This window comes from Rhipicephalus sanguineus, chromosome 7 (assembly GCF_013339695.2).
Source record: "Rhipicephalus sanguineus isolate Rsan-2018 chromosome 7, BIME_Rsan_1.4, whole genome shotgun sequence".
Classification (NCBI taxonomy): Eukaryota; Metazoa; Arthropoda; class Arachnida; order Ixodida; family Ixodidae; genus Rhipicephalus; species Rhipicephalus sanguineus.
This window is the reverse complement of record NC_051182.1, coordinates 75,814,946-75,832,991: the sequence shown is the minus strand read 5'-3', so window position 1 is coordinate 75,832,991 and position 18,046 is coordinate 75,814,946. Positions and strand designations below refer to the sequence as shown.

Sequence of the window (18,046 nt, the reverse complement as noted above, 5' to 3'; positions counted from 1 at the left end):
CGAAGTTAAATCTACCTGATGATCAGTACACTTGTGAAACGAAATTTAACAGCGTTGTATCATTCACATTTCAGTACGAGTGAAGGGGATTGGCACAAGACAAAAGTGAGAGAGAGAGAGAGGGAACAACTTTATAGGAAGTGCTTGTAGAGACTATTAGGCTTCCTCCACGCAGGGAGGATGGGCTTTCATCGCGACGCGGCCATTACGTCAGTCTCGTGCGTTGTGCTCCTCGAGGTCTTGCTCCCTCGCCACTTCTGTGGGCCCGAGAGGGCGAAAGTCGTGCAAACGCTTTCCGTGTGATATGCTGTTGAGAGCATGAAAATATTTTTGGTGACAAAGGTTACAAGTACAGTTTAAATCGTCATTATTTATTCTGCATTTGCTTTCTTGATATACGCCACTTTTTGTTTTGATATGTACTGGCATTTATATTTTTCATCCTTTTCTTTTTGGTTTGTGTGATATTTGCTTCCACAGCAAGCATGCTGTTTTGATAAATGTCTTCGCAAACTTCCAGTGGCAGTGTGTTCAAAACGAGCATAGTTTTCGAATTGACTAATGACATGGCTATAAATATTTTGAACCATATGAATAAGGCTTTTTTCGAAACTTAAATATTTCCTTCTGCGTGACATAAGCTTACCGGAAAATATTGCGGATAAGGTGCAGACACGTTTCAGAAGTTTATGCACAACTTTATAGGCCATATATAGAAAGACGAAGTGTGTTTAGAAGCGTATATAGAAAGACGAAGCGTGCGAAGGCGTGTTTCTTAAAAAGAGAGTGTCATGTAAAGGTTGATTTCGTCAGCGAATGCTCCAGCAGTAGAAACGTGCCTCAAGAAGCAGTCAAGGACATGATTATAAGAGCCTTGAAAGAAGACAGGCGATACAAGCCTCAGCAGAAGGGTCTATAGGGGATCTAAGAGAATCCATTCGTATCTTGCAGAACAAATGCGTTTAACTTGAAGAAGGGAACTGAAGACTGTCCTCTGTTTTGGAAAAAAAAAAGAGCTGCGTAATCGTGGCAAGTTGTTGGAGAAGGGTCCAAAAGTTTCGACCAAAGAAAGCTGCACAGTGCAGGCAATGCCATTGTCCAAGCACTACAAGGCATTTTAGAGAGCTATGGTTTGGATTTGTGCCAGCTTTTTGTGAATGACATTCAGGAATTCTTGCACCAAATCACAGTACTCGTAAGCATCGAAATTTCTGTAGCGCGAAATGTCAAAGCGGGATATCACTGTAGAGGTAAAGTGAGTTAGGACACCCTCTCATCGCCAAACGAGTAATTTGTTCGGAAAATTGCTGTACTTTTGGATAACCATTTTGTAAGCTATGCATTTTGGGAGCAGCTTTCCTCTACCGCGCCGAACCGAGTCACACTGCATTTCATGAACTCGTACAGAGAGAAATTGGATACCATGTCTACTGTGTTTAAGACACGCAAAAAGTCACCTGGTGCCCAAGTTTCCTTTGTGCAAGAACTTCAGTCAGCTATTGCCGAGTTCGCCGTCGATGGAGGCCCGAAGACCTCGTTTCACAACGTATCATCATGAAAATTGAAGGTGATAATTGCCTTGTTAACAAGTAGACAAGATGGACACCACTTCCATTCCTTGTCATTGACAGCCGAAAAAAAGCTTCACTCACAAGTTACATCGGCTTCTGGCAGTCGTTGAAATTACAGGAAACTATTTTCAAATAAGTGAGTCATTTGAAGATATGCTTTCTGAAATTAACGTTGTTGCAAAAGCAGGCATTATCTCTGTGGAACAGCATGATGTGGCTGTGTCCGCATGCTTGGAATCAGACTTAAAATTTCTGCTTTTGGTACAAGGCTTGCAGTTACCATCGTCCAGGTATCCTTGCTATTCTACCGCGCCAGCCTTAAGCAACGATGTAGAGTTGGGGCGAACGTATACCTCCTCTTCTACGCACTCTCACAAATATGAGAGAGGCACTGCATCGTTGAAGAGCATGAAACGAATTATTAAGAGCATTCCACTGTTTGCCATCGAACCCCGTTTCGTTGTGCTGGACGTACAGCTCATGTGTATCAGCGTGGTAAACAGTACGATTGACGGCTTGCTGGCTGAGGCCGAGGACAGAGATAACCGCAATAGACATTCTTTTATTCAACGCCTTCGCTGGAATACCAGGACAGACAATGGAGTTCTTCATGCTTTTTTGAGGCATGATGAACTAGGATATGGATATAAGGTGTCACCCTGTCTGCACTGTAACCCTTATTTACAAGACTACCCAGCTCTAGAAAGGTCTAAAAAAACCGAGACACTTTTTTTTCATTGCTTTCCCCGGTCGAATTTTGTTCGAAGCAGTAAAAAATCTCGCAAAGATTTGGCCACAGGAAAATGGTTTTTCTTCAAATGAATTCGGATCAATTTTTCCCTTTAGTTTCATTGGCAACATCTTCATAACTGCTCGCAGGCGTTTTGGGTAAAGAAGAGAATTTCTCCCCCTTTTTATTCATCTTCCGTGCCTCAAATTTGACACCGCAGCTGTTTACTGCACGCGCAATGGCATCGACAAGAGTGCCTTTGTGCTTATATTTGCCACTCGAGTGGCAAATATAAGCACTAGCGAAATGCAAGATACATTGACGGGGGAGGGAGCGGTGACACATCACAATGAGAAATAAGCTACAATAATTTATTTTTAAACTTCTGACTCTTGCAATGGTTTGTCGTCTCTGGCACATAGTGATAGAGTAATTGAGACAAGTTGAAGCTCAAATACCTTTTTGTGTAAACATAACTATACATTTTATGCAACACTGTAATATCCTTTGACACGAAAAAAAGATTCACATATAAATTCGGCAACTCAAGACATAGTCGCTCACAAAACAGCTGTGGTTTAGTTTCTGGCGTGAACGACACAGCTAGCCGATGCTTTCGGAAGCCGAGAGCTCTTGCAGCGCACACATCCTCAAACAGGATGGCCAGATGCAGCTGAACTCAAGTCACTGCCGAACAGTCGTAATGTGTGAAATGCGGGACATTTCTGAAGATTATCGCATCTCTTGTGAATAGCAACACAGCCCTCGCTGCAGGACAGTCCCACGAGTTGTGGGAGTGGTGGTCACCCTAGATAATTATTATGCTAAATCATGGTTAGAACAAGAAACAGAGTACTGCCATTGTAAGCCTGGTTTGTACTTTATTAATGGTATATCTTCCACAATACTGAATACACTGAGCACCACAGCAGTGATGACAGAACAAAAAAATATCCCCAATACTGAACCTGTAAAAGCTTTTCTAAGGTATAAAAAAATTAAAACGTCTCACAGTCAGTATTGGATCTCTGCCAGCAATGAAAACACCAGCAGCTAGAAAATTATTACATAAATGGCTGAAGCAAGCAACTGCGATGACCAACGGTTGCATTTATACACAATGAAATCACATCTGAAGCTTCTCGATTCAGGAAGGCACGAATGAAATTATTGCAAAGCAAGTATGAAATTTTGTCAGCATGAAAGTACCTATGAGAAGTTGCAACAATTAGAGAAACTGCTGAGAATAGTCAGTCAGTTAAAAGTATCGCAATGGTAACATTTAGTGCCAGTAGCAGGGCTTCTATATAAACCATGTAGCCACTTCTACAGCTAAAAAGGTTGCCTCAAAGAATTACGCCTCGTCAATACCTAAGAAGCGCGAGTATCTGAGAATGTGCATACAGAAAATGTTATATATGCGACGTTGAAAGATTGTCAAATGCAACCAAAATTGCTTCAATAACTATAAAGCATGTTAGAAATAAAGAAACAATAAGCACGCAGGGCACAAGGTATTCAATGGATAAACAAAAATTGTTTTACATCAAACCAAATCTGTTTCAAGACAGACAAGATACAGGAAGTGATTAGTTAGATATCAGATAAATAATGACTACAGTGTTGAAGAGATATCAAGAATAGTTATGCAAAATTAAGTTAAATAACAAAGACAACACCATTAAATCATAACTTGGCTATTGCAAAGACAAAAATCACAGTAGCAGACTAGCATATATAACAGCCTGCACAGTGTGGCTGTATCAATGATGAAAGAAATGAAAATTCACCAAAACGGTAAGTTATCATGTATTCATAAAGTTGACAGTATTTCATTGCCTAATAAACAAGGAGCACCCAGCAACGGACAATGTAACGAGCCTACAAATGACCACAGAAATAATAATGGTAGGGATGAAATGTAGTACATCAATGGCTTATAACGTAGAGAGGTTAATACTAACATTCAATGCCATCTTAACAAACTTCAAAAACTGGAACTGCAAATTTGGCATGATAATTTGATGAAAGCAACATTTTGGGCAATCTTTACGAAGGCACCAACACATCTGTGACTCTAAGATGGCGACATATGGCACGCCAACAGTCCTTGTTCAGAGCAGCTATTTGAGTCCCTTCGGCAGGATGGCATTCAACGGAGTTCCGAACGACCCCTGTGATAGTGAGATAGTTGTCAGTTAAGCAGTTAGCAGCTGAGACCATGTCTGCCAATACCTCGCCTTCTGTTTTCCCAGAAACATTTACAGCATGGGAGAGAAGAAGCGGCGTCTTCGAAAACAGCTCGAAGGCTTCTGCACACTCCCTGTCTACTTTGTGCAAAAGAATGAAATCCACTGCACGGTTCAGAGCGGCCCTGTTCCTTCGAACTGCTTCAAAAACAGTGAAGCTCGCTTCGTTGCAAATCAAGTTCTTATTGAGCTTGAGCTCTACGATCAACCTGTTCTGCTGCAGTCCCTTTGAGAACTCCTCCACAAATTCAGTGTAAAGATAGTGGGACACTGTCATGTGAAATGCTGTGACCGTCTTGTTGTGAGCCAGGAAGTAAGAGATGTCTGTGGCCATCTCATCGTTTCGATGACTTCAATGCCAATCATGAGCTTGGTAATCATTTCGTTTTCCGCGAGGGCATGAAAAATGCTGTGGGCAAGATTGCCATTGCCAGTTCCTACGAAGATGTCCAGAGTTCTGATGGATCGATTAGACTTGAGCATTTCGCAAAAGGCTGCCCCTTTCGCCCGAACGTTTCCTTCCCACAAAGCCCTGAAAGTGTGAATGCGCTCGCTCGAGGCAATTGCATCGAAGAGTAGCCCGAGGGCTTCCTTTGATAGACTGCAAATGTCAGGAAGGCACACTTCTTCGGGGCAGGCTGTAGGAGAGATCAGGACATTCCACAGGCCGCTGACATCTGGCTTTGCCCAGGACAGCTGAACACGGCCGTAGCTATCGCTGGTTGCCAGTGTCTGTGCCAAAGCCTCCCTGCAAGAGAGCACAAAAAGTGGTGTGGATAAAACAGGGTGCCACTGACAAAGTTCAGTTACAACATAAAGGGAAATTAATAATAGGTAGAAAAAACATCTCCAGCGTCTACTAAGTTGACATTTCTAAATTCCCCGAGTTTTCCAGGTTTTGTCGAGTGCTCTTGCTGTTATCCCTAAGTGAAACAGGACTTCGTTTTATGCCAAGACACACTGTCACCAAGTCGCCCGATGATGTCACTCTCTTGTATGCATGTTAATAAATAAGAATGACTTAATTTCACTGCATTGTACCTTAGTAATTCCACTGTATTATTCATTCCATGAATAGCAGAGGGTACAGTAAGGGCTAGATATAACAAAGTTGGCAAAATTGGCAGTTTGCTTCAATATATCGAAACTTGTTAAACTGAAACGCTGGACTAATACGGCAGTCCAAAAAGTTTATTTTTCATGCGAGAAAAGTGATTTTTTTCAGATTGAGATCTTGCGAGCACGATTTCATACCGCACTGGGGAAGTCCTTTTCGCCGTGCAGGTGTGTGATGCGTGAAGAGAAAAGAACTGCAGGTTCAACGCATTATGTAATTCTGCCTATTCTGCTGCTGTGGCTTGTCATCAAGCCTAGGATGTTTTCTGAGCTGAACAATTTGCTGTCCACTCAGTGTGACATACGCGCAACACCGAAAAACATTGCACGCTAGAAAAAAAAAAAAAGTCACAGTTTCGGCACGAGGGCCAAGCAATGAATGCGACAGCAACAAATTCTAATGTTATTTAAATAAATGCTAGGAGCTCTTATTTGGGAAATGCAGCCCCTGCAATAAGGGAAGTGACCTGTCTATTATTATTATTTATTCAATAATGCAGACTCATGGTCTAAGCAGGGTGGTTAATACAAATACAAAAGGAGTAGCAATGACAGAACAATAATAAAGGCTGAAGAACATTATTTTGCAGTCTGATCACGTGTTGGTAACGTAGTTTCATTCACTACTGGTTCTCAGTAGGGGTGTGCGAATAGTGAAATTTCACCTCGAATCGAATAGTGCCGAATAGTGGCCAAAAATATCGAATATCGAATAGTATATTTACACAAAATGTGTACCGCCAGTTACGGCGAGATAAAGGAAAAATCAAGAACGCTATAGGTGTGACGACAGTTTTATTATGCGCTTGTTCGAGAGTGGCTTTTGTTTCGGTTTTTATGGGCGCACAAGCATGTTGATACAAGAGCTGCCATTCCAGTCAGCAGCACCACTCCAAACCTCCTATTGACTAGCAGAGGGGGTTATGGTAGCTAGTTTTTTCCCCATGGTCGTGCAATACGGCTCATCTGACAACTGTAATGTTGTGCTTCATCGCCATGGTTGCTCCGGGCCCAAAAATCTTCGGCCGCCCGTTCACAGCAGTGTTTTAAATGTTTGTCGAAACGATGGAAGTTTCTGAATGAGTGGTTTGGTGCGGCAGTGGCGACTGCCCAGCGTGAACAAATTTTTACAAGCAAAGCCAATGAACGAGGGTTGCGCAGGCCAAAGTCGGAACGTTTACGGCGCTTGCAGCATACGCGACCGAACTATGCAAGAAGTCCGTGCCTTCGTTTCGGGAACGAAGTCGTGAAAGGCTTGACAGTTTTCTCGTGTGTTTTTCTGCGAGCGGAAATGACATAATTTCCTTAAGATAAACATTCACTCGCTTTTGAACGAGGATGTCAGTGAAAGTTTTAACGAAACGCCTACTGTAACGACGTTAGCGTTAGTTTTTGCCACCGCACCCTACACAAGTTGCACCATTGGCCTTTGTCGCATTGTAGATATTCGTCCTGTAGAATTATTCGAAACTTCGAATACTAGCCATTCGAAAGTCGAATCGAGTTATTCGATTAGGTACTATTCGATCAGTCAAAGTTTCACTTTTAAATTTCGCGCCCAAATCTCCACGGATTTCAAAGCGCATTATTGGCACTTTGGCAGCATTGGCTGAACGAAATTTCCTGAATCTTGGTATGTTAGGTCTATGGCCCCCTCAGAGGACAATATACTTTATTTTTGCCGATTAGGTACTACCATAGGGTCTAGTAGACGCCGTCAAAATCTATGACGTCGTGGCGTTTGGTGTGGGAATTTCAAGGTAGCCTTGCCCACGCGTTGTCTCGCTTACCGTGGTGACCGTAGTAACTTTGGAATTGTGAAGGAGTAATTTACTAATTTGAGAAAAATCGTTTTTCTCTTTAGTGTCACTTTATGATATGGCAGCTCGCACGAACATGGCCAATGGCACAAAGTACGCATTTCCTGGTGGACTTACGCAACCCACTAGCGCCTTTGCCCCCCGCCTCTCTTCTTCATGCACCTATCATAGAAAGGAGACGGCCAGCTCGATTGATATCTGCTTAAGTCCTGTTCGTTGGCAGCGCACGCAGCCATCCCGCCCCCCTCCTGCTTTTTGTCTCCATGCACCTAGCGTGTGAAGGAGACAGCTGGCTCATGTCATCACTGCTTGAGCCCCGTTTGTCGGCAGCACTCGTGCACTTTCACTTGCTCATAGAACATCCTACATGCGGGTGGGATGTTATTGTTTTGTACTTTATATGGAAGATGACGGCTACAGCAAAAATTTGCCAGGAGTGTCTGTATAATTGTTTTCAAAATAAAAAAAAAAAGCAGAACTGCTACGGTCTTAGATCACATGAAAGCACGGCGACAACCTGAATTACGGCAAATCTGTTCATGGTGGTCGCGCATTCTATTTTGCGACATCGCGCACCGAATTCAGGAAGTGCGACCCACACCGGCATCGAAAGTTCCGGTCACCGTTATGCATTCCTTTTACGGAATTCTTGTACTTCGGCTTTGTTGCAAACATTCACATAACGAGCTAGAGAGGTGCGGCTGCCAACAGCGAGTAGCTCCAAAAAGATTGGTCGACTGCTCAAACGTATTGCAGCATGGACCGTCACAGGGGTAAAATGTTTTTAAATTTACTTCCGGTAAATGCACTTGTTAGTTACGACTGCTCTCGCTTGAGAATTCTATTATTAAGAACCCTAGGAGGCTATTTTGTAAGCGCTCTGCCACAGAACAGAGGCGCTGACGTAACAATACTTCACCGAGAGGACGAGAGGGAGCAAACAGCCAACAGGCGAGCTGAGGGAATTTGGAAATGTTTTCGGCACATGAAGAAATATAGAATTATTACAGCGGAACGTCACTATTGGCAGGCAATGTTTTCAAATCTTGAAATTGAAGAGTGTGATAACTTTAACAATATATTTGTGTTAATGTCTTGAGTGGATCGTTCGATGGCGGGAAGGTGGGGGGGAGCTGGTTGCAAACTATAGGCGCAGAATAGGGGTGAGCCGGACATAAATCAGGCTAATTCAATACTGTGGCAACAGCGCTTACAGTTCAATCCAATCCGAGTCATCTCGAGACTGTTACATACCCGTTCTATCAGACAGAACGGGCCTCCGCCTGTTCTGTCAAAATGATTGACAGCACTGCCGTTACCGGTCGCTATTTTCACGTCTGACTGACAGACGAGCTTCGACCAATCCCGTGCGTCTCCCTCTCATCCTCTCGTGATGTTTCGTTTCGTCAACGCCTCGATTCTGAAATAAACAAAATAGCCCTGCTACATAGCATCTCTGGAGCTCGAGATCACACAGAGTGAGCTCTGAGATATCCGCCAACTAGCGACGGCATGTTTCTTCTCAACATTCAGGATTGCTTGCAAGATACCAGCCTCGTTGGCAACATGCGCTTCCTAAACGATCGCTTGCAAGATAACGAGACTTCATTACGTCTACTGCCATCTAGGCAGTAAGCCTCTACGACCACTCATGCTTGTGACTTGACGCTTGGTGATAAAAAAACAACATATCCGGCTCTAAAGGGACCGAGAGCTGGCCAGTATGTGCGATTAGATCCTGGTAGAAATGAAAAGATTGCGAAATATAGTGACAGATTCCAGCATCCTTTTCGCGTGGTGAGTAGGATTTAGTTTTTAAAATCGTGTTTAAAAGCAATGAAAAACTGGTATGTCGTGCAGCCTAGCAAAACAGCCTTGAAGCTGGATTAAGGATTCGATCACTTTGCTCTGTGTAGTCACGTGGTCTGATGCTGTCATGCGCGCCACAATTAGTCATGAAAATTAGAGTATGCATATTATTATCTATCCCCACTCTATTTTGAGCTGCTTACGAGGTAAAAGGAGTTGCACGGTGGGAAGCGGTGCTGCCTTTGCGGTAGCCAACGAAACGTGTCGAACTGCGGTGCATGCGCGCACAGCAAACTGCCGCGCTTGAACGCGAACCGCTCTCGTGCTCACTGTTTGCAACATGTTTTGGGTCTCATTATGTTCAGAAAAACGGTATCTGCATAAGCTCGTCTGTGGCCTTGGTTTTGTGCGACATCTTTCTTTCATCCATTGACAAACGCATTCATGCCAAAACCGACAACAGTGTTGTTAAAGGTTCCCTGACACGAAAATTGAAACCTCGAGATGTTTGTGTTGTTTGACTTTCCTGGATACGGGAGCACATCTGACCAATTATTAGTGATGAACGTTGCCTTTAAGATATCTTAATTTGGTCTTAAAGTAAGCGTGAGTGCTCATTTGAGTAGGCTGCACCTTGTGACATCCTGGTACGACGTAGATAGAGGCCCCGCGTGACGTTCCACCCACCCACCCACCCACCCTGCATAAGCTCATCCATCCGTCCGTCCGTCCGTCCCCTACCACCCACCCACCTAGTCTGGGTGCTCTCATGATCGCCTCCTTAAATTGGTGTATACCAAAATTGGCAAGGGAGGGTAAGATGATTTGACGAATATGACTGTTGAGTCATGACATGAATACGTGAAAATCCTGTCCCCTACGTCATCAAACCCTTTGCCACCAGACACGTGTGGCACATACCCGTTTACCACGGGCCGCGGTGTACGGGTATGCGCCACAGGTGATTGACAGTTTATATCTACCAAGAACGGCGAGAAGAGGCACTGGTAACTTAATGCGAGACCGTTAAGAAAAGCCGACATCGGCAGCGTTTACACGACGAATGTAAAGAATGAAAATCAGGATCCCAGCAGGATCGAACCCAAGCATTCTTCGTGGACAATCAGGTATTCTACCACAGAGCCACGCCAAGTCCATAATCGTTTGGAAGAAGCCTACGCAGGCGTAATGTCGGTTCCACGTCAATTTTGGTTGTGGTGCTGGCTATCTAATTTTGCAAGAAAGCAATAAAGACTACATGATACTCCTACGATGTGTACTCCTATGACGCAGGCGTCATTCAGATTAACGTCTGTGGTTCCAGTGTTGCTCCGCTTTCATAGCAGTCTAATAAACATTACGTTTGTATTCCTATGATTCAGCAAGCTTATTGAAGCAGTGCTCGACCCCGGAGGAATAGAGCAACGATAGTTACGTGTGATATTCACATCATCGCACCGCAAGTGCACTTAGTCCGCCAGACGACGCAGTGCCATCTTAATTTATTACGAGGCTGGGCAATGGCCTCACGCTGACCGAGTAGGATGCCAGGTTGACTGACAGCCGCTTTGTAGACTAGGCTACGTAGGCCACATACGCCCAGATAGTCTACAATACGACAAGCACCATCTACTGATGTTGGTCTACCTAGCACTATCCAGGCATACCAGCCTCGACGGCCTATACCTCACCAACGCGAATGGTGACTTCACGTTCCGACATGTCGCCGGCTCTATCGATGGACCAATTTGTCGATGAAATTGACCGAGGCATCCACGATTTCCAACAGCTGTGCACTATACCTCATGCTTCACTACACATGAACCCCTCGTCACCGCGATCACGACCGAATCCAATAACAAGTCATGACCAGCTGCTGGCGCCACTGACCACGGTGATGATGACCTTATTCAAGAACTGTCAAGAACTTCTTCCACACACGCACACGGGTTCGTGAAACGTGCGTGCGTTCTCCATTATAAGGGACAAGCATAAGCACTACATATCAGCTTACGCTTCTGGTGTTGGTAATACCCACGTTGACAGTGGCAGGGTCAAGTAACTGTAAACAACTGGTAATATAACACGTATGCGGCTCTTCAACATATATGTGCACGTATAAAATTTATACAAATCTTTAAGCGAATTTTGTAACTTATCGCTCAGTAAAAAAATTACGCCACAGTCACCTTCCTGACGCATGCTTCGCATAACATCGAATTCCCACGGTACGTGGGATCTGCCGAATTTTTTAAAGGTACCCGTCACTAGCCTTGACGTAGCTGTTGCAAAATTAACTAACACCTTTTTAAAGGAATCTGGCGGACTAGAATTCACTTCGGAATTGCCTCAAGACAATTCCATTCATTTCTGGAGGTTAAACTTACTTTCACGAAGGACTACCTGTGCTGGATAACCCTTGGACTAAGAAGAGCCTTTTGCCACATGACGGCGCACATTCTAAACTAATTCGAGAGAGGAATAGCTATTCACATGCCTCAATTCAGCTTTAATGAAGTCAGGTGAGCCACAGTTTTGGTAACGGGATTTAGTAATCATATTAACAGACTGAAAGACGCTCATTTCCTCCTCCGTGATCACGGTGTGTGCAAAAGCGCCTTGCAGAAGTTGAAACGTGGAAAAAAAATACAGGAACAAAAAGAAAAATGCGTACGCATGTAATACTTTATGTCACCGGCTCTCGCACAATATAAAGAAGATCACAGCCAGATATAGTGTGCACATGGTGTTTTCCGCGCCAAGCAAATTGACCAGGATTTGCCCTCTGATGGCAAATAAGCAGCCGGCTGCTTGCTCCAAGAAGCACGCCATGCGATACACTGAGTTTGTCAGCAATGTGGGATACAATATTCCCCTAAGCTGTGGTAGGGTGTACATCGGCCAAACAAGCCAGTGTTTCAACAATCGTGCACCGATTGTTGGTCAGCAGCAACATGGGTGGGCACTTGGCAGACCACTGCAAGCGCTGTGGTTGTGTGCCACACTTCAGCCAAGCCACGTTTCCAAGAAGAGCAAGCAGCTGCACTGAAAGGGAGACAATTGAAGGGTTCCTAATAAAAAGGGCAGGTAGCGAGTGCGTTAGTGCCCCATCAGTAGATCTAAGGGAGAAAGAAGCCATGTTTTTGAAAGATAGCCTGTAGACGTGTAGTTTAGATTGTGCGATGCCCATTTTGCCTCTCACTAGGGTTGGCACATGTTCATGTGTGCTGGCACGTTTTCAAAGGACGCGTTAGTGTAGTTTCCGGCGCATGCCCTGACTCTGTTTTAGTGGCTCATGATGAATTGTTAGTTCTGCGATGTTTCTATTTCCAGTGATGCTACCGAGGACTTCTGATTTGGAGCAATTTTTGGAGCAGCAAAATTTCCGTTTTGGAGCACTTTGGAGCAGCAAAATTTTCATCTTGGAGCACTTTGGAGCAGTAATTTTGCATCTGGGAGCACTTTGGAGCAGCGAAGTTTACAACCTGGAGTGCAATACAGAAGCATATTGCATTAACATTCAATCACCTGAGTATTATTATGGGGCTCTTATGAAAAGCTAGAATATTTCGATTAATTGCAAATCTCATGGAAAAAATCATCTCAGGAGCCATAGGCGTGCGCACAGGGGGGCGGGGGGTGGGCGGCCGCCCCCCCCCAATCACCTAGCGGGGGGGGGGGGGCGCAAAATCTGTCCCCGTACATTGACCCTTGCGATAACATTATATGGACACTCTTGGCGGATGTTGCCGTCGGCCGTTGCCGTAATTTTCCGTATAAATCCCAAATGTATTAACATCACCACGCGCTTCCTAGCCGCGGGTAAAGCTCGCGAGCGCGGCGACGAACGCGGCTGAAAGCGGAGATTAACTATCCGGCCGTCTGTCTCCGTCGCACGGACAGCGCATGAGATAACATCTTCCCGCGTGCGGGCCTTCCGTCGATTACTCTCAAAACAGAGGAAACGACCCCGCCCATCTTTCGTAAGGAGCATGAGGGATGCCAGGGGAGCCGAAAGGGGGGGGGGGGGCGCATCGTTAGAAGGGCTACTGGCGCTGCGCGCGCTATGTCGAGGCATCAGGAGACGGCTCGTAAACTTGCTGTGCTCTCAACGCTTACTTCGCGTTTAGAGAACTCAGAGCAAGAAACGCTTCGGTTCCTGGAGGGGCCATATTCCCTTAAACCAGCGTTTTGTTGAGTTACGTGAGATCGGATCCAAAAGAGTTAGCTGCTAGTCTTACTTCGTTTCACAATACAATTTTTTGGTATCGCATTCATTGCTTCGCTCTTAAGCGAAACTGAATTTTTTTAACCGTTAGCTATTGACCCCCGCAAGTGAGGGGCGGACGTGTAACATGGCGTAGCCGCTTCACTGTGGGCCGTCAGCGACGGGCCCGCTACTGACAGCTGCGCATTTGCGGCTGCTCCGACCAGGATATATGCTTTTATTAATGAGATGACATTTTTAAAAAGCAAGCAAAAAATTCGAATTGTAACCCTAGCAAGTGAGATCGAAAGAGCAGGGCCTTTTAAGGGTATTTACCGCAGAGTGATTAAACTCGGACGTGCTGGTATAAGCAATTACGAAAAAGCTGTTCTGGATGAAGATCCATGGATAAAGCATATCTGAGGAAAAGTGTCAACGCGTTTCCACCGTTCGCGTGCTCTTCCATAAACGCGAAGCAAGGAAAATTCGATAATGTCTCATATCTACTGCGAGCGATCCCAGATTTCATTCCGCGATGTCCGGAAACAGAAGTCACAGACATTTTAGCGGTACTCATGTAGTTATTACTGAACATTGCTTTCCTTACGTGCCGTGCGACGCTTGAAACGAGCTATCAGCACCGTTTCTGGAACAGACGACGTCCGCCGATGAATCGCCGTCGCACTTTCTCGCTACCGATAGGCCTAGACGTCACGAGCCTCTGCGGAGAGCGCGTTTTGCCGTCGAGCCGACTTGCAGAACAGAAGCTGCGTCGGCACCGTGCATGGCATCAGGGCTTACTCGGAACGCACGCGCGAGCGCCATTTATTCAGCGGAATAATTCTTGGTCCGTGATTGCGACTTTATTGGCAGCCCCAAGATCGAGCTGCACATGTTCTGACGCGGCGGCGGGTGCGATTGCCGGTGATAGACGGCCCCAAACCCGAGACTTTGGCGCAGTTTGGCGCAAATTTCGTCCATATTATCAGGATGGCGCAGTAAATACAATTTGGCGCACTTTGGCGCAGTTGGCGCAGGAGTGGAATCACTGTATTTGTTATGAGATTACCTTGTTCGGTAATTTACTTGAACGCGCGGAGAAAGAAACGGTGACATCATATGAGTGCCGGCACCGCCTTGCATTTTTTTTTTGTGCTCCCCCTTGGCTCGGCTGGCAAACAAGAAAGCGGGGGCACAAAAGAACACGAAGACCAAATGACTGTGTGTCCTCCCCCGCACTGACACGCTATAATGAGATAAAAGTCACGGTGGCTGCCATGTTGAGGTACTCAGCGCAGAGAACCTGTTTGTGACGTCATGTGAAAGCTAGGTATGCCTATCACCAAAAGCATGCTGAATTATAACTATGACGCGCAGTCTTTTCATTTACACCAGAATCTAATCACACTTTCTGGCCATTGTTGGTCCCTTTAAATGTGAAAGTGTGCGAAAGTTACCATGATAAAAGCACGTGACTCATTCGTGAAGCAGCAGTGCTAAGGAAACTCATTTGGAATGCAGCCCTAAGGTCCTTCAGTTGGAGGTTCTCGGTGGTTTTCAAAATAGGAGTCTTGGACTGCAACAAACTTATGCAAAGAAACACTTAAACACAAAAATTACATACTTTTGTTTTCTGGAAGCTCTTTAGTGCTCATTTTCTATTTTTGACTTGGAAACACGTACTCATGGAAAACAAAACTGTGCAAAAGAAAGCAAGTAAAACTCGTACCGTTCTTGTTCGGTGGCTGGAAACTTGCCAAGGGTTAGCTTCTTCAATGTCTTGTTCTTGGCCAGTGAAGAACATAGCCCGACGATTCCTCCAAAGGGCAGAGACCGCCTGCCTGAAAGCTCAATCTCTTCCAGTGTGGAGTTTACCCGGAGTGCAACCCCCAGCAGTTGCATGCTGTAGGCAGAAATAGCGCTTTCAGTAATGCTCAAGCTGCGGAGACTGGTGTTTCTTCTGAAGTGCTTTTGCCAATGCCTGTCCAGAGAACACACCGATGTTGCACTCTTGAAGGTGCAGTTCCTTCAGGGTATAGTTTGCCTCAAGTGCGGCAAATATTGGCCCAGGTGAGTAGGTGATGTGCGTAGCACACACAGTGAGCTTCGTCAAAGCGCGTTGGCCTTGATGGCTTCGGCAAATGTGGTCAGCTGTTTCTTCTTCGTATTGATCGAGCAAATAGAAATGCTGAGGTTCTTCAGTGCGCTTGTCGTGTGTAAGAGCTGTGCCACCGAGACAAGGCCCGGGACACGGCGGCCCCAGCTGAAGTCTGGGCACAGCGTCAGTGACTCACAGTTCACGAGACATCGCAGTGCATAGTCGACATTCCTTGGCAGTATCACTTCGTGATCTTCACTGCTTTCAGGTGCTGGCGTTGCGTCGCAGCAGAGACTCCAGTTCAGCGGCAAACTTGAATGTGACTTTGGAGGAGGCAACCTTGAGCTTCTCAATGCCACAAGCAGTGTTGAGACCTTCGAGTGTGAACAAATGACCTCTTTCTTCTTGTCTCGTCGAACTGAAGAAAATGTGGTCGGCCATATCGATTTCCACTTGTCTGAAATAGCGGTCGGGATTCGAACCAACTGACGGGCGCAGCCGGATTGGGGAAGGCACTGGAGGCGCCTTGTAGCCGTAATGACTTGGACAAATTAGGCTTAGCTCGTCGATGCAGAGGTGGTGCTCCAAAAGCCACGAGATCAAAACCGCTGCCTCGCGGTGGACAATCTCCACAGACCTGCTGTAGTCGCAATCATCGCAGTCGGCTTTCTGTAGGCGAACACTGCCAGGCCGCGTCTCGACGAGCTCGTATTCGAGGCTGTTGAGAACTCGATTCCACGCAGTCAATTCGCCGCTCAACCAGCACCGCTCCCCTGGCACTGCCGCTGCACAAGCGCGTTCGAAATCCAGCTGACCTTTCCAGCTGTCAATGCTGACAACGTGGGCAGTGGCCCTCATGAGGCCGAGCTCGCGCACCATGGTGTCGTATGATGCCCCGGTGTCATCGCCAGTGCTTTTATCGTGAGCCGCACGGTCCTCAGGCAACGGCATCGATGAGGTGAGGTCGCCATCACTTTCTCCCGCATTCTGCACAACTTCCGTACTTGAGGCTTCCATCGTCGTACGAAAAGTAGCCGTACCTTCAGCCTGCGGTTGCACCCATCGGCGGCTTCAAAGACAACCGTGATACAACCGTAGCAGCGCTTTCACAAACGATATTTTGACGATATAACACGTAGGCACCGCGCCGATTCTTAATGCATGGTTGATATACGGATGACGCCAGCGCAACGAAGTCCTTAACCCCAGGAAAAGCTTGCGGCTGCTGACAATCGCGCGGAAGTTTTTGAGCGATGGCCCAATGGCGCCGCCACAGCCACAGCCATTGGCCAGCCACAGCCACAAGTCTTTACGCAAATCGCGTTCGTTCTCGTTCTCGATCTCGCGTACTTTATGCTGAGGTTCGCTAAGATCAGTGTATAGTACACTGTAGCTAAGAAATGCTCGCATTTAAAATTGTGAATCTGCAACGCGATCGACCGTACCACCGTACGCACCATCCGCGCTCGGCCGATACGAAGACAAGCCGAGCTCTGCGGCTAACCTAAGCCGAAACTTCTAGCCACCCTACCGAACGTTCTGTGTTTGTCGAAGTGTTCTCGTGTTCCCACTGTGTGTTCCGGTGTTCTCCGACTCTACCATGGCCACTGAAAGCACTTTTCTCATCCACGCGGCCGTGTCCGTACTACAGCTGAAGGTGCAGTTTCCGTCCTCTTTATGTTCTCTGACCCGGCGCCATCGCAAACTCATCAGTGGCGTCCGCAGGTGGTCGGCGGTGAACCAGGGTCGGAAACCCCGCGTGTCTCATTCTGGGCAGTGGAGTACAACGCGTTCTCTTCAGGATGCATATCGTGTCGCATATCGTTTGCATATCGTGTCGAGATTGTGCGCGTACCTCAACCGCAGCATGCCGCATCTGGTCTCGCATAGAGGGCCAGTAACTATCTCGATCTCTTGTTTCGTCTTACTCATAGCGGTCTTCCTAGCTGTTGTCGTCCGCCAGCTGACACTTTCGGCCTCTTGGATAGCTTCCCGGACCTTCGCTCTTCTGTCCGCTGTGGTTTCCCCGTGAGTCGGCACGGGCGACCCCGTGCCGATCGGCAAGGCGTTTCGTGCGGAGCATCCACCTGTATTGATACACTTCGATGGATGTATTTGAAAACCTCACACGCCGAACACTCGTCTGGCAGTTGGCTCAGTGTTCGCTCGTAGACGAGTTTCGCGACTGCATTCTGACCTCAAGGAAGACCAGCTCGCATCTGCCTGTTTCCCTCTGACGTATTTCCAGAGACTGACGTGTCTCGGAAGACAGGCATAGATCCTGGTTTGCAAATGTCGGGCCGGGATTGTAAATTTCCAGAGTTCTCTGGTGACCCCAAATCCGTTAAAGGCCCAAAGTGCCCTGGAGCTTAGCAAAGCAATTTTTCTTATTGCCTTGGCTCTAGTTCGTTCTCGTAGTGACGGGGTAGTTTGTTGCAGCAGGCCC

The 18,046-nt window shown here is 46.4% G+C and overlaps 1 protein-coding gene across 1 annotated transcript in view; it reads right to left on the bottom strand.

Annotated features, from left to right (window-relative positions):
- Nucleotides 1-15,518, bottom strand: part of LOC119398782 (uncharacterized) — a 210,120-nt gene extending 194,602 nt beyond the window's left edge. Inside the window, exon 1 of the mRNA XM_049417749.1 lies at nt 15,232-15,518. Within this exon, the coding sequence (XP_049273706.1) occupies nt 15,232-15,404 (173 nt within the window). The 5' untranslated portion in view covers nt 15,405-15,518. The remainder of the gene's footprint in view (nt 1-15,231) is intronic.
- Between the last annotated feature and the right edge of the window lie 2,528 nt (nt 15,519-18,046).